The sequence below is a fragment of the Enhydra lutris genome, unplaced genomic scaffold (assembly GCF_002288905.1).
Source record: "Enhydra lutris kenyoni isolate GAN:26980312 unplaced genomic scaffold, ASM228890v2 scaffoldscaffold39, whole genome shotgun sequence".
Lineage (NCBI taxonomy): Eukaryota > Metazoa > Chordata > Mammalia > Carnivora > Mustelidae > Enhydra > Enhydra lutris.
In genome coordinates, this window is record NW_019154123.1 from 26823627 (window position 1) to 26848065 (window position 24439).

Consider the following 24439-nt stretch of genomic DNA (forward strand, 5'->3'; position numbering starts at 1 on the left):
GGGAAGAATGAAACTGGCCCATTCTTTCTGGTGAGAAACTTAGCGATCCACCGCAAAAAGCCTTAAAAACAGGCATATATTTCTACCCAGGAATTCCATTTCTGAAATTAGTTCCAAGGAAATTACTAAGGATGTATGCAAAGTTTCAGGCACGGGGAAGTTTATCGCAGCACTGTTTATAATAATGAAAATTGGAAACAACCTAAATTTCTGCAATAGGAAGTTGGTTAACTTAATTATGAGACAACAGAATTTTAAAGGGATGGTCAAAATATATTACTGATACAGTTATAGATAGGTACTATGCTCGCCCTGTACTGTTAAGTGAAGACATAAATTAAAAAACAGATAGTACCCTACGATCTTATGTTACTAAAAGTATATGTTTTTTAAAAAATGCATCTCCTAGGAAAAAGAACAACAACAACAGAAAGGCTGGTATCTTGGTAAAGGGACTCTAGGTCTGGAAATCACTTATAACGGCCTTTCTTTGGTCCCTAGACCTGCTCCCAGAGGCGGGTAAAGCCTGCAGACTTTCAACATAAAGGTGGCTCACTCAATTTGCTCAGAATCCAGCAATTTCTGAAACATGCGTGTGAGTTGCCTGGAATACACAGCTGAAGGTTCACCTGTGTCTGGACCACCCCGCCTCGGGGTACCCAGCACCTGTCGTGGCCACCCCTGGCGGCCTGATCAAAGACAGGTGCCCACAACCACAACACGGCCCTGGTCGGTACTGCCACTGCTGGGCCCCGTTGACCTCAGAGACTTGTGGGCTTGTGATGCCCCTTCTACCCTCCTCCCCTCAGTCACAGGTGCCAAGGCCCCCTGGATTGTTGAGAAACGTCTACCTGTACTGTCCTTCTTCAACTGGGGAATCTCTCCCTTTCTTCCCCAAAGAACACATGAGGCAACACTAAAAAATTGCTGGCTTTCCCCAGACCTTGTGAATCTGTTTTCTCTACAGGAGGGTCCTGTTGTCTAAAAGGAAAAAAGCCTGCCTCCAGCTCCCTGCCTGGATCTAGAACTCCAGTGCTTCACAAGAGAAGCAGTGGGTACCACACAGACTGTGGTTAAAGTCGGGTTGTCGGCGTTAGACTTCTGGTTCTACCATGGACCTGCTCGGTGACCTTTGGCAAGTGACGTAATTCGTCTGTGCTTTGGCTTCTTCATCTGTAACAGCACCTGCCTCCCTGGGCTATGACAGAGAACACACTGGGGAGAGCTTCCAAGAGTATCGGGTACGTAGTGAGTGCCGCATCTGTGACAGCTGTTCAGGGGATCTAGGTTTGAACAAACACATTTAGAGATGACCTTGGCAGGTACTTCCCAGTCTCCCAACCCTTCTCTGGGCAGCTGAGGTGGCCACAGACGTGAAAACTCTCCTGGAAGCTCAGAGCGTTCCAGTGAAAGGACTGAGGTGGGCTGAGGGGCTGAGGAGCCGCTGGGGCCTCGCTCTGGCTTTCCTCTGTGATGCTCTCCTAGCAAGTGCAGAGAGAGGCTGGGGAGGCCCAAGGTGAGAGCCGGGCCCACCTCTGGCATGATTAGCCCCCGATGGCATTGGCCAGGGTTCTAAAAGGACAGTATCCCACTGCCCCATTTAGCTCTGGATGTCTCTCCGCTTCTCTTATTGCCTACGAACTATTCTTCAGAAAAGGGTTTGCCAACCACGCAGCACACCAGGCAAGGTCTGCTTTCGTTGTGGACATACAGGTTCTTTCCATGACCCCATTTAGTCACCTGGGGACAACAAGGGGTCAAATGTTAAAATATCTATTGAGGTGCAAGGATAAGTCCTTTCAGAAGCCCTGAATGGTTGAGGGCTACCCTGGTTGAATTTTGTTTTCCGTGTGGCTCCCTATTCAGCACAGGTGTAAACCCCGAGGGGGAGAGAAATTCAGAGTAAGGTGGACTGGGGTCAGCAGGGACCCACCACAGGCAGGGGAAGCCATCCAGGAACATGCTCTGGCGCTTAATGGAGAAATGAAATGGCCCTGGAGAAATGGCAAGGAGGTACGGTGCAGGCTGGGCCGGATGGGGAGTGAGGAGAAGAGACTGTGCTCCCAGACGCTCAGGGGTAGCCTCTGAGGTGGGAGGAGCCCCCGGAGGCTGGCACATTTCACCTTACTCATCCCTCTCCCCAGATGGTGGGAGGCTATTGCTCACACCTGACTCACATGCCACGGCAACCGAGCCACACCAACCAGCCTTACACTGGAGCTGAGATGTCCCAGTTCCCCAGGTATCTTTTGAGCTGGAGGTACCATCTTTCCCTCCGCACTCAGCCCCCTGGGTCAGGCCCTTGCTTTCCCTTATACTATGAATGGCTATTCAGTTAACAAGAGACTTTCATTGCTTTGACTGTTTTTTTCACCCCCAAGTTGACAACTTCCACTTCTATAGTGTCTTAATGTTCCAAAACATCTGTTGGTAAACCAACATCAGGGATGCTGGCCCAGCCCAGGAGTAGGATTTCCTAATTAGCGGCTGCTACAGAGTCCACTCCTCACCACCCACCCCGTGATTTGGGGGTTTTCAACTTGCATTGTTTCTGAGCGGTGGAGTGGGTGTGTACAGGGCGTATGCTGTGTCATCTGAAGAGGCGATTTCCTCCCAGAGGGCCCGGCCCGCCCCCACATGGCACCACCCGGCTCCCGCAGGCTCCGTGTCACAGAGTGAGAGCAGCCTGCCTTTATTTTCATTTCCTCCCATTTGGATTCAGATTTCACAAAGGTCTGTTCAGCGCTTAGCTTACCTCGTGCTGAGTGTTCTCACAGGCATTTATCTCATTTAATGAGAACGACAGCTGGTCAAGTGGGTATTGTGGCACCGGGGGACACTGGGAGGCAGAGAGGTTAAGTGGGGGTTCAAGGTCAGGCGCTCAAGGGAGGATGACACAATCTGAACCCAGGTCTCATTCTGACACATCCCAGCTTATTCCGTGACATGGAGCTTTAAGGTGCTGGTCAGGACAGTGTCCCTTGGTCTTCAAATTCCTTCGATAAGCCTATCTGCACTGCCCTGCTCCTCACTGAGAGTGACACAGTGTGCGTCACATGCGCTGTGGAATCCGCCGGACTTGGTTTGAGGACAGCTGCACTTACTAGCAGGAAGACTGAGCAAGAAGACCTCTAACATCAGCTCCTCAGAGATAATTTTCATGGGTCATGGAAAGAATGATAATAAAGAAGAGTGGAGGCAGAATGGAGAATGAGTTTGAGGGACAAGAAAAGCCTATTTTTAAAATAGGAAGTTAGAAGCGACATAACTTCCAAGTGGGAATGTCTGACAGGTGGTTGGTTAAAATTTGGGACTGTCAATTAGGAGGAAGGATAAGGAAGGATAAGGGGTATGAAAGGAAAAGTGAGGGTCAAGGACTGAACTAAGAGGAACTTTGGATCAGAGGGAGAAGAAGAGTCAGTGAAGGAAACAGAGAAGACCAGGGAAGGCTAGGATGAATTAGAAGTAGGAGTCCGGGAGGGGATGAGTACTTCTAATTCATCCTAGCCTTCCCTGGTCTTCTCTGAGCAGAGAGGCTCGGCCAGGCCTGAAGAAAGGCTGAAAAGCCAGGGATTCAACAAACAAAGCCCTCAGGACTTTCCTGAGAGTCACCTGGCAGACAGAAGATGAAGCTCAGATTGCTTAGGGGTTAAAGCTCATGAGGGAAGGTTCTGGAACAGTAAGACACTGACTGTCCAGCTGCAAATTTCCTGTTTCTGCTTCCCCTTGGACCTTTCCTGGGATCCCTCAACTTGGAGAACACCCAGGAGAGCTGGGTGTCTCTTAGCCACACGGCTGTGGGTGACAGCATGGGTTCTTACACCAATGATAGCGAATTTCTTCGTAACTTGAAAAGATTTTCTTCAGATTCAATTGCTCACACAGGAATTGAATTACAATTAAAAAGCTCCCTTTTTAATTCCCCTTTTGGCATGGCAGATGTCTATAAACCACAAGAGGAGGAGGACACTGTCCACAGGAACTTTATGGGAGAAGGGAATTTTGCCCCTATTCTCAGAGATCTAATGAAGAAATCCCACAGGTTTACAATCTACAAAGTACTTTTTTTACAGGATAATTTCAGAGGGGCTAAATTACCCTGTTACATCCTGACATTCTGAGTGGCAGGTAAGATAGGAATTCTTGCCCAATTTTAGGAAAAGAAGGCTAAGACCCAGCACTGAGGTCACCTGCCTGGAGTAACCCAAAACTAAGTGGCAGAGTGGAGAACAGGGACCCACACCTTCTTTCTGGGGTCTTTGCTAGTTAACCACACCCAAATGAAACCAATGGGGACAGAGAGAAGCTCAGCCAGCTCTTCCCAAACTAATCTGTGGCATGAAGCCTGATTCGCTAGCTAGCATCCACAGTGTTTTGCATCATTCATTCTACCCGAAGTTGGGAAATTGCCAGGGTTAACCTTGGTGCCCCCATCCCTCTCCAAAAGTGACCCCTGCCCTTCGGAATCATAGCAACCAAGTAGTCTGACCTCAGATGACAAACAGGGCCCAAGAGGGGCAGGAACAGTTCCAAGTCCACAATACAGCCAGTGAGTGGCATTCATAAATTAAAAAAAAAAAAATGTTTACTTTCATACTCATGAGGACGGCTATTATCAAGGGAGGAAAAAAAAAAGAAAAAGAAAAAGAAAAAGGGAAGTAAATGTTGGTGAGAACTTAGAGAAATTGGAACCTTCATGCATTGCTGGTGGGAACAGAAAATGGTACAGCCACTGCAGAACATGGTTTGGCCATTCCTTAAAAACTTGAACATAGGACTACCATATGATCTAGCAATTCCACCGCTAGGTACGCACACGAAAGAATTAAAAGCAAGGAACCAAACAGATGTTTGGGCACCCATGTTCACTGCAGCATTATTACAATAGCCAAAAGGTGGAAACAATGTAAGTGTCCATTGATGGAGGGATGGATAAGCCACATGGGCTCTCTACTTACAACGGGGTATCACTCGGCCTTAAAAAGGGGGGAAATTCTGACACCTGCTACATGAATGAAACTCAACAACATCATGCTAGGTGAGATAAGCCAGTCACAAGAGGACAAGTATTATATGATTCCACTTACATGAGGTACAGGTAAGAGGGAAGGTCACAGAAACAGGAAGCAGAACAGAGATTTGCATGGGCTGAAGAGAGGGAAGAATGGGGAGTCCTGACCTAATGAGTTCCTATCTGGGCTGATGAGATAGAAATGGGTGGTGGTGATGGGAGTACAATATTATGAATGTACTCAGTGCCAAGAACTTGTACACTTGAAAACGGTGAAAATGGCGACTTCTTTGTTATGTATATTTTACTACAATGAGAAAAAACATTTTTATTGAGCATCAACCACACATAAGACACTGTGGACTTTACCTCAAGGGGCCTATTGCTTCCAAGAGAGCTGAATGATGCCAATGCCGATGGCCCTGGGCTGTGAGAAGCCATGCAGCTGGGCAGAGAAGGTGCCGTGGGAGTTTGGAAGGTGCACAGCTGGGACCGGAATCCCATCCTCCCTTCCACGGCTGCACTCTCTCTCCAGATCACCGCCTTCACCCCAGGAATCCACCCAATGAGGGGGATTTCCTGCCGGATGGCCAGCAGGTGGGAGATGTAGGAGCAGGCAGGAACCTTGGGGGCATGGAGGGAAGGTGGCTCAATCTCACCGGAGGGTAGCCGCCTACTCCGGCTCAGCTGCTCTGGGCTGTGTTTTGAAACACTGCTGCGGATGTAATGATTCTGGGTGGAGGACGTTTAGGAGCCAAATGAGTTTGTGTGAACAAAAGGCAGCCCTCGATCTGGGACTGTCCAGGGCTCTCAGGGAGTTTCATTTCCTTCCTCATTCTTGCCCTGAAACGAGCAGCCCTAAGAAAAACTGTACACATTTAAGAAGTGTTTAGACTTGAGACCCAATGATCTGATTTTTAAAAACAGATCCCCCTGGAACAGCCTCTGGTAATGAGAAGTATAAAATTCACCAGGCGTCTTATCCTCACCTCCCTGTGACAGTCCGCTTTTGTCTAGCTGAGCATCCTCTGGGGAGCAAGGCAGGCTTGGGGGACTGAGCCGTGACCCGGGGTGGGGCTGGCCTGGAGCCCCTGAGTTTGAGGGCAGGCTTCCAGAAACACAATTGCCTCTGAGGTGGCCTGGGGGTGCTAAGAAGGGAAGCAGGCCAACCTCGACAGGAGAGGAAGAAGGAGGACTCCGATGTGACTGACCTCATGCTCCTTGCTTTAAAAATAATTCTATAGGCTTAAAAAAAAAAAAAAGGCCTTGAGAAAAAGCCCCAGGGTCAGATCAGAAGATTCCCATTCAATTAAGTTAAGTAAAATAAGGCTCTCTGCCTCTCTCTGCAGGGTAGGGGGCGGTGCTATCTCGTCTCTGGGCGCGTCTATCTGGTGCCCCAGTGTTCTTTGCCCCACTCATCCTTTGAAAATAAACACCCAGCAGAGGGGCTGAAGAGGAGGCTCTTGGGCAGGGGCAGTTTTGAGAAGGGGGTCTGTGGTGCCTGGAAGTGAAGCTGGGGGGAGACAAGGAAGCAGGCCTGTCTCCCGTGTTGTCACCCTAACATTCGCTCACACCCAGAGAGGAAGCCCGGTGGCAGAGCTCCACCAAAGGAGGGCCGCCAGCTTGGCAAAACAATAAAAAGGCCAAAGGAAAAACATCCTGGTTCCGAGAAGGAAGAGGGAGGTGGGAGGGAGGCTGGCGGGAGGACGAAATGAGATGCGGCCCTGGGCCTTCTCACGCTGTGCGTGGCCCCCTGACTTCGGCTAAGTCCTGCCGTGAATTTGCTCCGTAGCCCTGTGTGATGGGGCCCAGGACTCTAAGAAAATTCAAGCAACATCACTTGTCTGGAAAGTTCACTGTGTTAGAAGATGTACACGGTGGGATGATGCCGCAGCATGGAGGGCCTGCTGAGAGGGGCAGGGGAAGTGAGCAGGACAGGGCTGTCACGGCCTGTCCCAGGGTGGGGTGCTCTCATGGCCAGCCCCGTCGGAGCCCTTGGGGCTGCATGAATAAAACCTATTTAAAGACCAAAATCTAAAGTTTACTAATAGGTGGGGCCCCTGGGTGGCTCAGTTGTTAAGTGTCTGCCTTTGGCTCAGGTCATGATCCCAGGGTCCTGGGATCGAGCCCCGCATCAGGCTTCCTGCTCGGTAGGGAGCCTGCCTCTCCCTCTCCCACTCCCTCTGCTTGTGTTTCCTCTTTTGCCGTGTCTCTCTCTGTAAATAAATAAATAAAATCTTTAAAAAATGAAGTTTACTAAGAGGCTTTTACAATTAAGATTGGGAAACTTGACACTCAATTCAAACATAACCAATCTTTTAAATCAGTTGTATGCCCCAGCTAGTTAAGAAAAAGAGAGAAAATCAAGGGAGAAGAAAGGAAGAGGGCAGGAAAGAGAAATAAAACAGAAAGGGAAGGGAGAAATCTACAGAGAGAAGAAAAGAGATTAAAGTTGGGAGACTAATGACCAAAGCAGGGCCGTGACAGTGATGACGACAATGATGACCACAGCAGCCCGGACGAGGCACCATGCCAGGCGTTTCACACAGACTGTCCCAGTCAGTCCTCACCACAACCCCGGCAGGTGGGTGCCATTATTACCCGCCATTTTGTCGATAAGGAAACTGAGGTGTCGAGAGATCAAGTAGATGGCCCAAGATTCCGTAGCAAATACTACACTGGGACCCCAGCCCAGGTCTGTCTGACTCCAAAGGTCAATCTAAAAAACCTAAAAAACAACAAACAAAAAAAAAACCCCACAAAACCCAAAAAAAAAAAAAAAAAAAAGAATGAAGGATGAGAAAGGAGAACGCAAGACAAAGACAAAAAGACAAAGAGCTACAGGGAAATGGCAACCTAGTCTTAAAGGGCAAGCCAGGGAGACACAGGTAGGGCTCCTCAGTTGGGCTTCCAAGGCATCTCCCTGAGGACCCCTGGATTCAAACTGCCGTTTCAGGACCCAAGTACCATATCTTGGCAGCCTATGGGGCCCACTGTCCAAAAGGAATTAAGTGTATGGACAGGATCAGAAGAAAAAAGCAAGGGAAAAGGGGAAGAGTCGGTAGATTCCGTGTGAGTAAGAAAAAGCCGTAAGATACAGATAGTCGAGGCTCTAAATGTGTGATGGAGAAACTAATGGGACCATAAACAAGCAAAGGGAGGACAGGTTCTTGGGGAGGAAGGGGTGACATGTCTGCGTTTATAATGGTTATCTATTGTGTTGAGAGTGAACCACGATACACGTGTACATGTTTGGCAGGCGGCTGAAGGCAGGGACCCGGATATCTGAAGAGAAGAAAGGTAGTTATGGGAATCACCCCCTCAGAGAAAACAGGTGAAGCCATGCTGTGTCTTCCCTCCATGCCTCTGTTTTGTGGACCTCTCTACCTAAATGCCCTCCCTTTCCCTCGGGCTTCTAGCAAAATCTGACTCGTTCCTCACAACCAGCTAGAGAACACTACTTCCAAGAAGCCTTCCCTAGAGAACTCGCTCCCTCTCAACTACTGTTTTATCTTGTTATACAACTATAATTTATTTTATCATATTTCTACATCCTTTAGGAGAGACTGGCTCCTAGGAGGTGCTCAGTAAATACTCACTAAACTGAGTTGCAGGTGAAAGGTCAAGGGCAGGCCTGTGAAGAACATCCCACTTGGTAGGAGGGAGAGGAGATGAAAGAGCTAGTCACCCAGACCCGAAGCCACTGACAGGACAGAGATGGCAGACTGAAAAGAGGCCAGTAAGATTTTCTAGAATGTTCTCTCTCTCTCTCCCTCCTCTCCTACTTTCTACTCATCTGCCGACATGCACCTGCTTGCTGAAGACTCTCCTTACCCGGAGTAATAATAGTAAGGCCCGATGCATGCTTACAATGCCTCTCCACGTGGATGACCTTTCATCTCACCCTGACAGCAGCACTGTGAGGTGGACGGAACTGGCAGTATAGTCTTCATTTTTGCAGATATGACAACAGTCTCAGAGACGGGATGCCTGGCCCCGCTCATAGTCAGTTCACTGTATTCTGACTCAAATTAGTCGCTGTGTCTGCATTTAAAGTGCATTCACAGTCATAATTATATTTGCTCCTCCTCCTCCTTGAGAGCCTTGTCAAGGAAGCAGGAGAGGTATCATTAGCCCCGATTCTAAACAGGGAAAGGAAGACCCAGGGACATGAGGCAGATGCCCCGGGCCTAGCTAGAAGGCGAAGGGGTTAAGACCGTCAGAGGTCGTGAGTTGCCACTGGCATCTCTCTGTCCTAACCGTGCCTTTGGCCACATACAGCAGCATGCCGTCACCGCCAGGCATGGCCATATTCTACGTAATTCCCAGTCAACCATAGGAAATCACCTGCCAATGAACATGGTCCTCTTGGAAGAGACCCCATTAAGACCATACTTACTCCAATAACACTGTTACTCCTCAAGCTATTTCCTAAGATCTTCTCATCTTTAACAGAGCCTAAGGAACAGTCTTGAGTTTCCTGAATAATGACACATTTCCATCCCCTGGTAATGGATGTGGGTTATTCTGGAAACAGACAAAAATCCAAAGTCCAATCTAATGACTGATGCAGGAGACTGAGATACGTGACCCCGTTTTGGTTCCGGGATGAGGTTTAAGGACAAAGAAAACACCTGTGAGCTGCTGGTGACCGAGGCACTGGCTCCACAGGTCACTCCCGACTCCTTCAAATGCTTTTTGAGGGCTGCGTCAATAACCTCCAAAGATTCTGACCTGAAGGAGGTCTACCCTTTGGCCCCAGAGGTCCTACTCTGATTTTAAAGGCCTATTATTTTTAAGTCACCCCTCACATACTGCTTTTATTGAATCCTAATTAAGCCAGTCTCTTCAGATGATTATGGGTGAGGGCTATATTGGTGGCACTTAGTTTTCCGTCTTCAAGTCTTCAAATCTTGCTCTTTCCTCCCTGCATTGGAAGCTAAGGATGGAGAGAAACTTCTAGGAATACCAAGAAGTGAGGCTGGCAGGGCCCAGGGTCAGGGTGGGCGGATCAAGGAACAAATGTCCTTGGAAGGTGGACTTGAGCCCTTTGCATTTGGAACTTGTCCCCCATCCAATGAACCTGGAGGTGAAGGGTGTATTGTTGTCAATACAAAGGTCAGGATAGACAGGCATTGGTTTCAGCAGCATCACCATGTCCCCAGAATTTACAGAGCTCCCCTGCCCCAGCAACAAGCAATCTGTTTCATAGGGATAGAGGACACTTACATTCCGTAAGTAGGGCCCACTAATAGCCCCTTTGACAGATAAGAAACCAAAGTCACAGAGAGGCTGAGTAACCCACCGAGGTCCCCCAGCCTGCAAGTCTGAACTGAGGCTCCCTGCCTCCCAAGCCTGGACCTCCCCAGGTCCATGACTGCAAAGCCACAGGGCTCTTATCCACACCCTGGCAAGAGATGATTCCAGAACATGTCTCACTGCATGGCACAACAAAAGTTCTGGTGGCCCAGAGGCTACAGGAATGACATTCATGCCCAGCTTGAGCTGTTTCCATCTCCCTCTACCACTAAGGAAAGGAAAAATGGAGTGGTTTTCAGTACTAGCCTAACTCATAATAATCACTAGTAACAACCTTGTGCAAAGAACAATGTCCAACCATTGCAACCGGGTGTCTCTCTCCTGTATTCCCGCTATTCTGTCCTCCAAAGGGACTGCTTCAATGCACACGGACAAGGACGGCCCAGGGTCAGCCAGTGAGCTTGACCCTGGCCTCCTCCTCTTCTAGTCACCTGTCTTCCTCCTTGGTCTTCATCTCCCGACTTATCAAAGACATTGAGCAGAAATCTGTCACACGTGTCAAATCTGTCTCCATGCTTTCAGTAGCCCAGTTCCTTCCCAGCAGAGACATGGGGGCTGCTGTTATTCAGGGTCTCCAGTGAGATCCAAGTTGCCCCTCGAGGCCCCCGTAACCGCAGGAATGGAGAACACAGAGCCTGCCTGCCACACCACCTGACCCGGTAGCCTTCCTCGAACATCCTTTTTTTTTTTAAGATTTTATTTATTTATTTGACAGAGAGAGATCACAAGTAGACAGAGAGGCAGGCAGAGAGAGAGAGAGAGAGAGGGAAGCAGGCTCCCTGCTGAGCAGAGAGCCCGATGCGGGACTCGATCCCAGGACCCTGAGATCATGACCTGAGCCGAAGGCAGCGGCTTAACCCACTGAGCCACCCAGGCGCCCCCTTCCTCGAACATTCTTACGTGGTGGGAAAGCCAGGAGAATACCATGAAGCTCAGGTATCCCAGAACCAAAGTATAGAGCAAAAAGAATGTGTCCATTTTTAACAGCGTGTGTGGAGTTAGAATGGGCTTTGCAGCTCCTTAGATCTTCTGACAGGAGCCCTAGGTCACGTGGGAGCTGGTGCTGCTGCAGTATCACCTGGGTAGTGGGTCGCCACCAGCTGGACAGATGCTTCCTGGGCCAAGGCTGAAGACGGGTATAACCCAGTCCTCCTCTCAAGGAGCTAGAGGTCCAGCAGGCTCACAGGTGTCCCTCACACAGGTTCCACAGCTCCCGGACCCTCAGCTAGGAAGCCAGGTGTTGAGTCTCCTCACATGTCAGACCAGCATCATGGAAGTCAGAATGTATTCACAGGATAAACCTGATACCCTTAGAAATAAAGCTTTCAGCATGGGATGGACCAAACTTTATTTCATAATAAGAAAACGGAAGGCCCAGAGCAGGAAGCAATAGGCCCAAAGTTACCCCGTGTCTAAGAGGCAGAGCCAAGCCTTGACCCTGAACCTTCTGGTGCCTCCAGCCACTCCCATTGCTGGTGCATCACTTCCACAATGAGCTATAGCTCTGTCACTGTCATGGTTGTGAAATTGCTTCCCTGGTTTCCAGAACTTTTCCAGGAACAACTGTGTCTGTGAAAAGCAGCCAGTCACATCACTCCATTGGAAGTGTCTGGATTTGTCAGATATCTCCCAATCTAAGGTGACCTCTAATCTTGTACCATGTCCTGAACAAAGAGACCAAAAGTTTCTGAGCACAAAGTAAAATTTATTCACTTTGGCTAGAAATCAACCAGGGTAGATGAGTCAAAAGAGTGAGAGCCTTTTTCCCTACTTAGTTTGGAAATAAGTTCATCATTTAATGAATGAAGAAAGCTTTTTTGAGAGAGAGACAGAGAGAGAGAGAGAAGGAGGGGAGGGGAAAGGGGAGAGGGAGAAAGTGAATCCTGAGCAGGCTCCACACCCAGCACAAAGTACAGGGTTCCATCTCAGGACCCTGAGACCATGACCAGAGCTGAAATCAAGAGTTGGGGGCTTAACCAACTGAGCCACCCAGGCACTCCAAGAAAGCTTTATAAAGGTCCCTTCAAACCCAGACAGTCTAAGATTCTCTGAAGGTAAAGAGAATTCTCAAAATGTTTTTATAGACTGAAAACTGAAATCTAATTTTGCCCTGTATGTCACAATTTAAAGGATCAATTATTGCCAATGAAATGACTCTCGTTTAGAAAGATACAAGGTCTCTGTGGCATTCTCTTGCCCCACCCCAAATCTTGCATTCCAGTTCTTTCTAAAATACTGTGTTTCCCTTCTGCCTGGCCACTTTGCCCACAGCATTTGGCTTGGCTGCCTTCCTGCCCAGACAGAGCCCCCCTAACACAACATGGCAGAGGGCTGCTGCCCGCTCGGAGGAACCCACCTCCATCAGCAGTGTCCGCCATGTTCCTGCTAGTTGGATGCTCCGCAGAGTCAGTCACCCACCAAAACATCTTCTCTTCAACTTGATTCAGACCACAGAATGAGATGGAGCCCCAGAAACTTCCAGAAATGTGGTTAGTAGAGAGATGTTATGATGGGCCACACCCAACACACACACGCACACACACACACACAAACACACACACGCCATTATCTGAAGACATCTGGATAAAAAAGAAAGGCAGGAGAAATGTACTGTGTTTTAATCAAACTGCCTGGTAATACACAGGGTGTGGTGAGATCTACATAATCATACAAAGCTGTTGAAATAATCTGGTACCGTTTGGTAGTAGGGTCAGGAATTTTAACAATTTCCACATCCAGGAATTAACACTAAGCAAATAATCAGAGACAAATATAAAAACTGATGCACAAATATGTTCATCACAGCATTATTTATGACAGTAAAAAATTGGAAACAGTTATATAGCCAATAAAGACATAGCTAAAAGTTATAATGGGACAGTATCCTTTCTGGATATCATACAGAAATATACATGTGTCATATATATGGGGGGGGCTGTGGAGGTGTGTATCCTATTTTTTTTTTAAGTAAGCTCTACATCGTGGGGCTCAAACTCACTACCCCAAGATCAAGACATGCTTTACAACTGAGCTGGCCAGGCACCCCTGTGTATCCTATTTTGAAATATATACTTTTATATTCCTTATAACTGAGAACTATAATAGTTGCTAATGTTTTAATATGCTTCTAGTAGTTGGAATATAGGTGATATTTCATTTGCTGCCTTCATTTTTCTGTAACTTCCAAATCGTATATGCTACACATATAAACTTACATAATCTGGGGCACCTGGGTGGCTCAGTGGGTTAAAGCCTCTGCCTTCAGCTCAGGTCACGATCCCAGGGTCCTGGGATCGAGCCCCGCATCGGGCTCTCTGCTCAGCAGGGAGCCTGTTTCCCTTCCTCTCTCTCTGCCTGCCTCTCTGCCTACTTGTGATCCCTGTCTGTCAAATAAATAAATAAATTCTTAAAAAAAAAAAAAACTTACATAATCAGAAAAAATAAATGTTATGATTTTTATTTTATTATTTTTTAATGTTACACTTTTCAAAAGGCAAACATGATGATGCAGCTTGAAAATACCTCAATGCTTGCACTTTGTCTTCAGCCTCAGTCAAAAATGTCACCTCACGGCCTCACTGTTGACTGACAGCAAGGCAGGCTTCCAGAGGAAACATGTCAGAGAGAAGGGGGCCCCTGACTTGACAGGGAGAGGCATCCTCGCCTTCTGAGGGCTCCTGGGCCAACAAGGGAGCAGGAATGCAAGCAACAGACAAACACACTAGAGACATACATCTAAACCCCGAACTCCAGAGACACCCCCCCCCACCACAGCAACACCCCAGCCCAGGCACCCCAGACTGCCCCACAGTAACGACGCAGCCCCCCTGCCGTCTGCGCTCTCCCTCGGCTGGAGTAGACCGTCCAGTCCACTGTCCTATTGCACTGAGAGGTAAAGTATGAGGAAGGTATTGCCCATCCCGTGTTCAAAGATCCAAGAACATGAGGGCTGCTCAGTCAGAGAAATATTACTGCAAGCATGCGTTCTTCTTTCTACCTCCAATTTTTGTATGTGGACCTATTTTCCCTTTATCATAAATGGTTCCCTTTAGCATCCATTTACTCAACAAATACCATGAGTGCTTACCACGTGTCAGGCACTGAACTAGCCCTGCCTTCCCACCTTCATTTCCTGCCTCGTCTTCCCAGTCTCCTCTCCACATCACTCCTCTGCTAAAACCCCTCATGGGGCCAAGAAAATCTGACTGTCCTACCGTGGTTCTCAGGACCCTACGTGATCTAGCCACAGCAGCCTTCCTTCTTTCCAAACCCAAGACATGAAAGCTTATTCTGGCCTTCGCATTGGCTGTTCCTTCTGCCTAGAGGTCGGTTGCACACACCGTGCACCCAGTCTGCAGGACAGAATGGGGTCTGGAATGTTATATGCAACTGCCTGGCATGGTTAGGAGGGGATACAGCCAAGAAGAGGCTGGAGAGTCAGCAGGGCAGGGGCTGCAGACCTGGTATCCCAGCATGGAGTCTGCATATTTTATTTTATTTTATTTTATCTTATTTTATTTTATTTTATTCTAAGTACAATGCAAAGCCCTTGGAGGGTTTTCAGCCTGAGAGTGAGGTGACCTGAATTACATTTAAGAAGATTGCCCTGGGCCCTGTGAACAGGATCAGAGGGAGAGCATGCATGGAGGCAGGGAGAGCAAAACAAAGCCGTGGAGATTGTGAGGTCAGATTTGCAATCTGTAGAGAAGCAGAAGCAACCGGAGTCCCCTCCCTGCTCCCCCAGAACAAAGATGCAGAGGGTGAGGGAAGGAGACACATGCTGAATGCTTGTCAGCTTCTCATTTAAGACCCTGTCGCAGAAAGGGGAACCCTCCTACACTGTTGGTGGGAATGCAAGCTGGTGCAACCACTCTGGAAAACAGCATGGAGGTTCCTCAAAATGTTGAAAATAGAACTCCCCTATGACCCAGCAATTGCACTGCTGGGTATTTACCCTAAAGATACGAACGTAGTCATCCGAAGGGGCACATGCACCCGAATGTTTATAGCAGCAATGTCTACAATAGCCAAACTATGGAAAGAACCTAGATGTCCATCAACAGACGAATGGATAAAGAAGATGTGGTATATATACACAATGGAATACTATGCAGCCATCAAAAGAAATGAAATCTTGCCATTTGCGACGACGTGGATGGAACTAGAGGGTATCATGCTTAGCGAAATAAGTCAATCGGAGAAAGACAACTATCATATGATCTCCCTGATATGAGGGAGAGGAGATGCAACATGGGGGGTTAAGTGTGTAGGAGAAGAATAAATGAAACAAGATGGGATTGGGAGGGAGACAAACCATAAGTGACTCTTAATCTCACAAAACAAACTGAGGGTTAATGGGGGGAGGGGGTTGGGGGGGTGGGATTATGGACATTGGGGAGGGTATGTGCTATGGTGAGTGCTGTGAAGTGTGTAAACCTGGCGATTCACAGACCTGTACCCCTGGGGATAAAAAGATATTATATGTTTAAAAAAAAATAAAACTTAAATTAAAAAAAAAAAAAAAAAAAAAAAAGACCCTGTCGCCATCATACCCTCGGCCAGGTAATCACCAGGCTCTCCGGCCGTCCTCCTGTAAATGGTCCCTGCTTTGCTCCCTTCCATGTCCACTGCCCCCATTCTAGTCCATGCCTTCAGGGTTTTCCTCCCAACATGCTGATAAGCTGCCTGCTAGCATTCCCAGATTTCTGAATTAAGTCCCGGACTGTAGGAAGGACAGACCCACATGTGGTTCATCTGCGAGCCCCAGCTCCAAGCACAAAGGAACACTGACCAAGCAAACAGTGCTGTTCCTTCCTCAAGAGCTCTCAGAGGCTCCTCAGATGAAAACAAATGCTGTAAGCAGGCTTTTAAAGCCCTCCACGATCGGCCCGAATCCACCCTTCCAGTCTGGTCTTCACTCCACTTCACTCTGGACCCTAACAGGTGCACTCTTCCCTGGACTTCCTGGCTACTGACCAGTTCCAATTGAAAAGTCAAGCTTTTCAGGTGCACCGGCGTGGCTCAGTCAGTTAACCACCTGACTCTTGATTTCAGCTCAGGTCACTATCTTGGGACTGTAGGCTGGAGCCCCTAGCTGGGCTCCTACTCAGTGGGGAGTCTGCTGGAGATTTTCTCCTTCCCCCTCCCTCTACCCCTCATGACCCCTGCGCATTCTCTCTCTCTCTCAAATAATTTTTTTTTAAAGATTTTATTTATTTGACAGAGAGAAACACAGCCAGAGAGGGAACACAAGCAGGGAGAGTGGGAGAAGGAGAAGCTGGCTTCCCACCAAGCAGGGAGCCCGATGCAGGGCTTGAACCCAGGACTCTGGGATCATGACCCAAGCCGAACGCAGATGCTCAACAACTGAGCCACCCAGGCGCCCCTCTCTCAAATAATTTTTTAAAAAAGTTTTCATTTATTTATTTGACAGAGAGAGTGCGCATAAGTGGTGGGGGGGTAGCGGGAAAAGGAGAAGTAGATTCCCTGCTGCACAGGGAGCCCAACACGGGGCTCGATCCCAGGACCCCAGGATGACAACCTGGGCCGAAGGCAGGTGCTTAACCAATTGAGCCACCCAGGCATCCCTAAAATAAATTTTTTAAGAAGGGAAGGGAAGGGAAGGGAAGGGAAGGAAAAGGAAGGAGAAGGAGTAGGAGTAGGAGTCGGTCTTGAGCTTTGTAGTATGTGGGATTTTGCTGATGCCAATACCCTACCCTCTCTGTGCTATCCATATCCCAGTCCACACTCTCCTCCTGCCCACGTTTCCGGCCCCCAGCAGCCTCTCCACCTCTCCAGTCACCTCTCTCCACACCATTCCTTCAGTCAGTGTGATCTCCTTGTGACCTTTCTGGATCACTAACACACCATCATTTTACTGGTTCCAGCGTGGATGCTGGTGCCCCAACAAGACTCCCGTCTGTGGGGGGCTCCATATCACCTGGCAGAGCTCCCCACACATAGAAAGGACTCTATCAGTGCTTTCTGGTTTACAGATTAGCCAGACTGACACAGCCTGACACATCGGCCCCACTACAACAAAAGAAGAGGGAAAAGCCAGGATAGAAACATCTTTGTTCTGTCTGTGCAAGATGAAGAGGGAATGGGTTGGAGAGGGCATGCACAGCCGTTAGAAAGAAAACGATTTCACCACCTCTGAATCGGGGTACCATCCAACCTCTCCTCCTAGTGAACGCGGTTGCGTAACAGCTGCCGCGTAACATCAGCCACATTCCCAGCACAGAGCCCAGTGAGAACATCATCAACTCATTTCTGCAGGGCCCATAATTAATGGCTTAACCTCTGCCATCAATACCATATGGACTGGCACACGGAGAGGGCACAATTCACCATATCTACATCAAATGACATTTCATACATGTAGACAGACTTATGGTCTTGTCTTGAGCAATTTCCAAAAAAAAATTTTTTTTTGTTTGGATCTCTACTCTGTAGGACAACCTGTCCCCACCCACCACCACTTCCATAGCCTCCTCCTGCCTCTGTGCCCTGATCTCCAGGAAAGGGCAGGAGCAAGGGACCAAGGAAGAGAGGAAGCAGCATGCTGCACTGGTCCTGGAGATCCCATCGAGAAGACCGAGGCTGCACCATTCTCAAACCGTGGTGAGAACAAATGAATCTGGTCAAACCCATCTGAATTTTGGTTCTTCCATGTACTGTGTGATCCAAGCTCACCAGGCTTCTGCTCCGACCACTGTGAAGGAGCAGGGCTCTCCCTTCCAGGACTTTTCTGAGGCTTAAATGAGAAAGTGCCAACCAGACCCCACTGGTGCTCAAAGCTGCAAGTCCAAGGACAACCCCAAACTGGTCTCCTTCCCTAAAGTGGGGTGGGCAGAGCAAAGCCACGGAAGAAGGCAGCAAGCGGCTAAGAACCACAACTGCCATCTGTTCTCTGCTCGCTTTGTGAGAATCTCTGAGACAGCAGCAAGTCAGCCCCAAGAACACAGCTCCCAGCTGGCTCAGCAGGGCCGCTGAAGTCACAGGGGACCGCACAGGCTCCTTCCCCAGCCCCCCAAGCCTAGGTATGCTGGGCACCAGACCTCTTTTGTTCTTCCTCTACCCACATGGTTCAGGTCTTGGGCAGAAAATACCAGTTCAGCATTTGCACGCCCATCGAGGGAAGCAGTAAAAGGGCTCTTGCAAGGTTAAAAGGATGTGGCTTTTAAACACACCAAACACACCACACACACACACACACACACACACACACACACACACACACACTCACGCCACAGAAAATCCCTTTCCCCACACACTTCCTTTTATTTGGAGCAGCGTGCATCAACGCAAGTGGGCTTCTCAGGAATCCCCACCACAACCCCTCCCAGCCTCAGCACATGCTCTTCCCTCTGGGGCCCCCGCCAGCCCAGCCTGGGCCGCTGCCCCATGTCATGCTTCTCCCTGCAGCTCCGGCTAGTTGGCCTGAAAAGTTAGAGCACTTCAGGGGACAGCTATGTAAGGAGGGGCCGGGCTCACAGCGCTTCCTTTGCTCCAGGGAGCTGCATTTTTCTAAGATTATTATTCCTTGGGCTGGCTGCTCAGCTACTCAGCGTCATTTCCCCTTTGGGTGGGAAAAGTTCTTTCCTTTTGCATTGATTCTCATTAAGACTTAAGCCTTTTTCATCCCCTTTCATCTGCAGATCTCACAATTAAAGCATGGTCCACGGAGCACACAAAAATCAGGCATATACACTTAAGCACTCAGAGCTGTGGCTCAGGAAGTCCTAAGTTGTCCAAACACACACACACACACACACACACACACATACACCAAGAAAAAGAAAATCTCTAGGACTTAGCATCTTCTCCATCTCCACCAGCTCAAACACCAGCCACGAATTTCATCTGAACAAGTCAGCAGGGTGATAGGTGGGTACACAAGTAGGGGACTTGCCGACGAAGGCAGCCAAACACCCCACAGATGGAACACAAGTACGTGTACTCAGCAGCGAGAGTACTGCCCTCTGCCAAGACGAAAAGGGCTAGAAATGGCCCCTAAGGAAGAAAAGGACATCTCCGGCCCCTGCTGTTGACACCCACGTATCCAGAAGCCCCAGCCATGAGTGCCAGGCACTGACCACTGGTATGCCCACAGCAGAAGGGGCTGCAGGCAGTTTCCCCAACAATCAAATGAAGCACATTATTTCTAAGACTTGGGGCTCATTACCAGCAGGAGCGAGCACCTCCCCCAAACACAAAGACATTACTACAGACTCACAGAAATCACTTACTGCTGGCTCTCTTGTTCATTGCCGTTTCCCCTCTAAGTGACGTTGTTTGAACCACCACTAGAAACCAAGCACAGGTCATGTTGGATCCTCAGCCACAGTTAGTAGCTTCTAGCAGTTTTCAACAGGTAATCAATTTCCTCTCTTAATCTCGCCTTTCTAACATCCCACCTGAGATCCAGCCTTAGGTCTGCTGAAGAGCAGGCATAACTTGGGTGGGCTTTGCAGGGGGTGCCAGGAGAGACCCACTTAGGTAGGGGAAGTTTTGGACTACTCTGGCTCCTGCTACCTGCTCTGGGGACTCCCATGTGCATTCCTCCAAAGCCTCATGCACCCCAGGCCTCCATGGCTCTCAGCTTCCAAAATGTATCAAACTGGAAATGTTGCAAGGCCAAGACTAGCAGTGTTACTGCCACACCTAGGAAGAAGTGTGGGTCCCTTAGGGCAGGGGGATGTCTAACCAGCAAAAGAGATCAGCCCCAATTCTTACCTGCTGCATCCCCCTAAGCCAGTTCCCTCCACTATCCCTCTGCCTGTAAGGCCCAGCTTTCTGTGATGTGTAGGGATACCCAGCTGTGAAAAGGAAGGAGACTGGAGTGCAAGCCTCATCCAGCCAGTGTCCCCACAAATCAGCATCCCTCCACCCATTCCTAATAAGATGGGACTCCGCAGCTAAGAATGCCTGACCACCAACCAGTGAAACCTGCCCCCCAGCTCTTGGGTGTCTCCTCTGGAAGGGACTCGATCCCCTGTACTCCGTCTCCACTTAGAAAACTCACAACATACTACACAGTGTTCCTTAGTTACTTTTCTAGTGTGGGAAAGCCTGGGAATGTTCTCTTTCATGTTGATTCCTTCCCATGGAACTTAAAACAATGTACGATGTAAGTCATCTGAAGTCAGTCACAGTGGGTATGTCTCTGATTGGTCTTCTAAAGCTTCTTTCCCCCCCTCCCTTTCCTTACTGTTCCGAGTTTCTCAGTCTTGGGCCAGTGGCTTAGAAATTCACAAGGACAAAGCATTCTGCAATGACGGGAATACTACTGAATAAGGAGTTGAGTTTTTATTGGGGGTCTGACCATTTTTTTTTTAAACTTTTTTCTTATTTAAGTACGGGAAGCATCCCTAGGTTCAATGAAGCCAGCTAATTCCTATACCAGATAGTGTGTGTGATATGATAAACTTAAATGAAGTGCCAATTAGGAAAAGGAAATCTTCTCAAACTTCACCTAAAATTCAAATCAATACCGGTGTTGCCAGCAACCTTGTTTTTCCAGAATGACCCTGAGAGAGAGGGTATGCCTTGTGTCACTCACAGGAAGGCAATGGCTAACACCACCACATTGCTGACTGTTCAAAGCACTTGTCATTTATTTTTACTTTCATTTTGTCATGCCATCACTAGGAGCCTAGGGGGAACAGGAATCATCACTTCCATTTCACAGATGGAGAAACTGAGATCAAAAGCGGTGACATTCCCAATGTCACAATGGTATTGTGTTTGGAATTCCACTGGGTCCTAACCATTTCTTCCAGATCTAAAGAAGAAAATGCATAAAAAGGTCCAGAGGAGAGGGGGCAGGTCCCTTTCTGAGCAGGATAGGCAGTGGCTATGAATGGAGCAGAGGCCCATTGGGAAAGGAAAGAGGTGGGGGGAGGAAAGGCTCAGGGACAGTCCAGTGCCACTGTTTGCCCTGCAGGGGTTTGCCCTTGCAACCCCCCACCTCCACACCATCGCCCCAGTCCCTCCTCTGCTTTTAGAGTGAACCAGTAGAGCGTTGTGTTTCCAACTACATCCTTTGTCCTTTCCAATATCCTCAAGGCTAGAACCCTTAAAAATCAGGTATTTATATTTAAAAGTTAGGCTCTGTACCTGGAGAGGCCATTTCTGTGTAGCTACATGAAAAGAATGGAATTGGGGAATTGACAGGAAGATGTTATCACCTCCGAGGTGGGAGAAGCACTTTTGGAAGGTTTGCGGTTCGGGAGGCGGGGTTCGGTTCTTTTCTATTTTTCAAAGGGAGGTGTTGGGGGGGAGAGGTCTGGGGTGCACCATGGAAGACAAGTTTTCTTCCAAGGGGTTGGGGGAGAACAGGGCGGTCACACCCCCAGTCCCGCCATTGGCGAAAGCGTCTAGGAAAGCCACTCTCCCGCTCGCCGCCCTCCCAGGCTGCCCACCCCTGGGCCACCCCCACCCCCCAACCAGGGACCCGGGTCAGCGGGGGGGCCCCGGCCGGGACCGAGCTCGCAGGAGGGCCTAGGGAGGGGGATGCGGCCCAGAAGCGCGCCCACGCCCCCCAGCTCGAGGCTCCTCGGCGCCCGGCCGCGGCTCTCACTCACCCGCGCTCCCGCCTCGGGGGGCCCGGCGCGAGGGTCCCCGGCGTGCGGCGGTGGCCAGCCCGAGGGCCGTGCGGCTGGGGCCGGGGGAAGCGAGTCCGCGGCGCTCCCGGGGTGGCGTGGGCGGCGGCGGCGTGGGCAGCAGCTCGCGCTCGGGACCTGGCTCCGGCGGCCGCGCCAGCCCGGCTCCTGCGAGGGGCGCCCCACTCGGCGCGCGGAGGGCCGGCGAGGGCGGCCAACCCCGCGTCCCGGGGGCGGCCGGCGGCAGCAGCAGCAGGAGCAGCAGCGGCGGCAACAGCAGCAGCAGCGGGCGCGGGAGCGGCGGCGAGGCCATGGTGGCGGCGCCCGCCCGCGCTCACATGCCCGGCGCGCGGGGCGGGCGCGGGGCGGCCGCGGGTGCGAGGGAAGCGGGCGGCGGGCGCCGCGCGGAGCCGGGGAAGTGAGCGAAGTGAGGCAGCGAGCGCAGTCCCCGCCTCAAAAGTTGTGGGGAGCCGCGGGCTGCCGGGGCCGGGCGGGCGGGAGCGGCGGAGGCGGAGGCGGCCCCGGCGCCGCTACATGCTAATTAGCCCGGGCGGGCCGCGGGCGGGCGGGCGGCTCCTCCTCGGGTTGACATCACCCGCCGAGCGTGGCCGGGCCGGGGGCGGGGAGAGGGCAGGAAGGGGGCGGGGGCCGGCCGGGGACCGCGGGGTGAGGTCCGCACAGCCAGCCAACTTTGGTCTCTCTCTCTTTCGCACACACACACACACGCCCTCCCCACCCCCATTAGGGTTGCTCTGCCATTGGGAGAAAAATCAGAAAAACCGAGTCCTCCCAATCGCGACCGGAATTTCCCAACTCCTTGAATGCCCAGTAAGTGGATGAAAAGCGGGTACTGGGTGATGTGGTTAGCACTAACCAGATTGTACAAAGTGCTTTGGTGCGTGAGAGAAGTGGAACCTGTTCCCCTCTCGCCACCGCGCGAGGTCACTGCCCCTAGCTAATTGGAACTGCCACCCTCCCCTCCCACCACCACCACTCCTCCTCCAGGCCCCAGGGCTGGTGCTGGGTTCGCTGCTGCCAAGCCTAACATCTCATCCTGTGCCCAACGCGGGAGTCACCTTATTCTCCAGAGCCTTCTCAAGCCTGGACTCCATCCCCATGGGACCACTGCCTTTGGCTCACACCAAGAGTTCTGCAGAAATGTCACCTCCAGGACACCCAAACAGGCCACCGGGAAAAGAGAAATGAATTCGGGCATGGCTAGGCAAACTCATAATCAGAAAAGGGGTTGCAGATAGAAAATTAAACAAAGGGACACAAAGAGATCGCTGAATTTTAAATGAATACTTTCAGGGGAGAGATTAAAAGATTCAATGAAAATAAAATTTCTTGGCAAATAAAGTTCCATTTGTGTCCATATCCCTTTCCTTCCCGGTAAATAAAGGATAAAAAATGTCTAAATTTTAGGGACTGCAAGTCTCTGTATTTCTAGGTTGAAGAAAAAGGGGCTCAAAATGGGAAAATGGTCAAAATTCTGAAGCTAGACCCAAAGATTAAGAGATTTACCTGTGAAGGATTGTGTGGCATTATTAATTCTGGTCCCACAATTCAGAATTTGCAATAACCTAGATGATGACTCAACTGAAATGAATACTAGAGCTCTTGGGAGAATCTCCTCAGTTTCATCTGGGACTCCTCGGCCACCAGACACTTAGGAAACTATGAGTATGGCCTTCCCTCTCAAGCCTGACTCTCCACCCCACCCCACTTCTTCACTCCTCTCTGCTGTCTCCAGAGCTCCATGACCCCCACCTCCAGGGCAATGAGCAGATCATGGTGTCCAGAGCAGCTGCAGATGGACCTAGGCCCACTTTCTAGTGATTCAGTCCAAATGAGTCACTTGGCAGAAAACATAAAGGATGCCGTGTATAAACAACTGCACCTTAAAGAGAGGAGTGGGGAGTAACCATTTGGTTTTATTTTATTTCATTTGTAAAGAACCACAAAACAAACCCAACTTGCCAGGGCTCTCACGTGAAATTTCCAGGTCTTTCCAAGAAAGGACCATACAATGATCCCCCGTAAGTAACTTGGTTTGCCCTCATGTCCCCAGCTCAACTTCTTAGGATCCTACTCTCATATGAACAGTCAGAGCTGCCCAGTGGCCCAGATGCAGCCAGACAAGCCCCAACAGGCCAAGACACTGTGCTCAGAGGTTCTGGTCACCACCACGCCCTCCCTTCCTCTTACTCTTCCCATAGCACAGGTTGCCCTCCCTGGTATCCAGTGACATTCAAGGGTTTAATGGCCCTTACAGGCTTCTTGTGTAGATTCAGAGATCCCTAGGGAGTCTGCATTGACTACCAAGGCCCAAGGAGCAAACATGCACCTGGGACATGTCCCTCACTTCTAGGTATCCCAGATTGTCTCTCCCTAATCTTCTCTTTGTCTTCTAAGAGAAACAGCCAAACTCACATCAGCTGGGAAGTGCTTCCCCTGGGGATGAGAAGGGGGAGACCCAGGAAAATGTGGAAAGATTGATCAC

At 49.8% G+C, this 24439-nt stretch overlaps 1 protein-coding gene across 2 annotated transcripts in view; it reads right to left on the reverse strand.

The window, feature by feature from the left end:
* Window positions 1-22249, reverse strand: part of LOC111155190 (heart development protein with EGF like domains 1) — a 91496-nt gene extending 69247 nt beyond the window's left edge. Inside the window, exons 1-2 of one of the 2 annotated variants that reach the window (XM_022515290.1) lie at window positions 21919-22249; window positions 1681-1690 (exon numbers count right to left, since the gene is read on the reverse strand). In XM_022515290.1, coding sequence (XP_022370998.1) covers window positions 1681-1690; window positions 21919-22249 — 341 coding nt within the window. The remainder of the gene's footprint in view (window positions 1-1680; window positions 1691-21918) is intronic. The other variant, XM_022515293.1, reaches the window with a different exon arrangement.
* Window positions 22250-24439: the final 2190 nt, after the last annotated feature.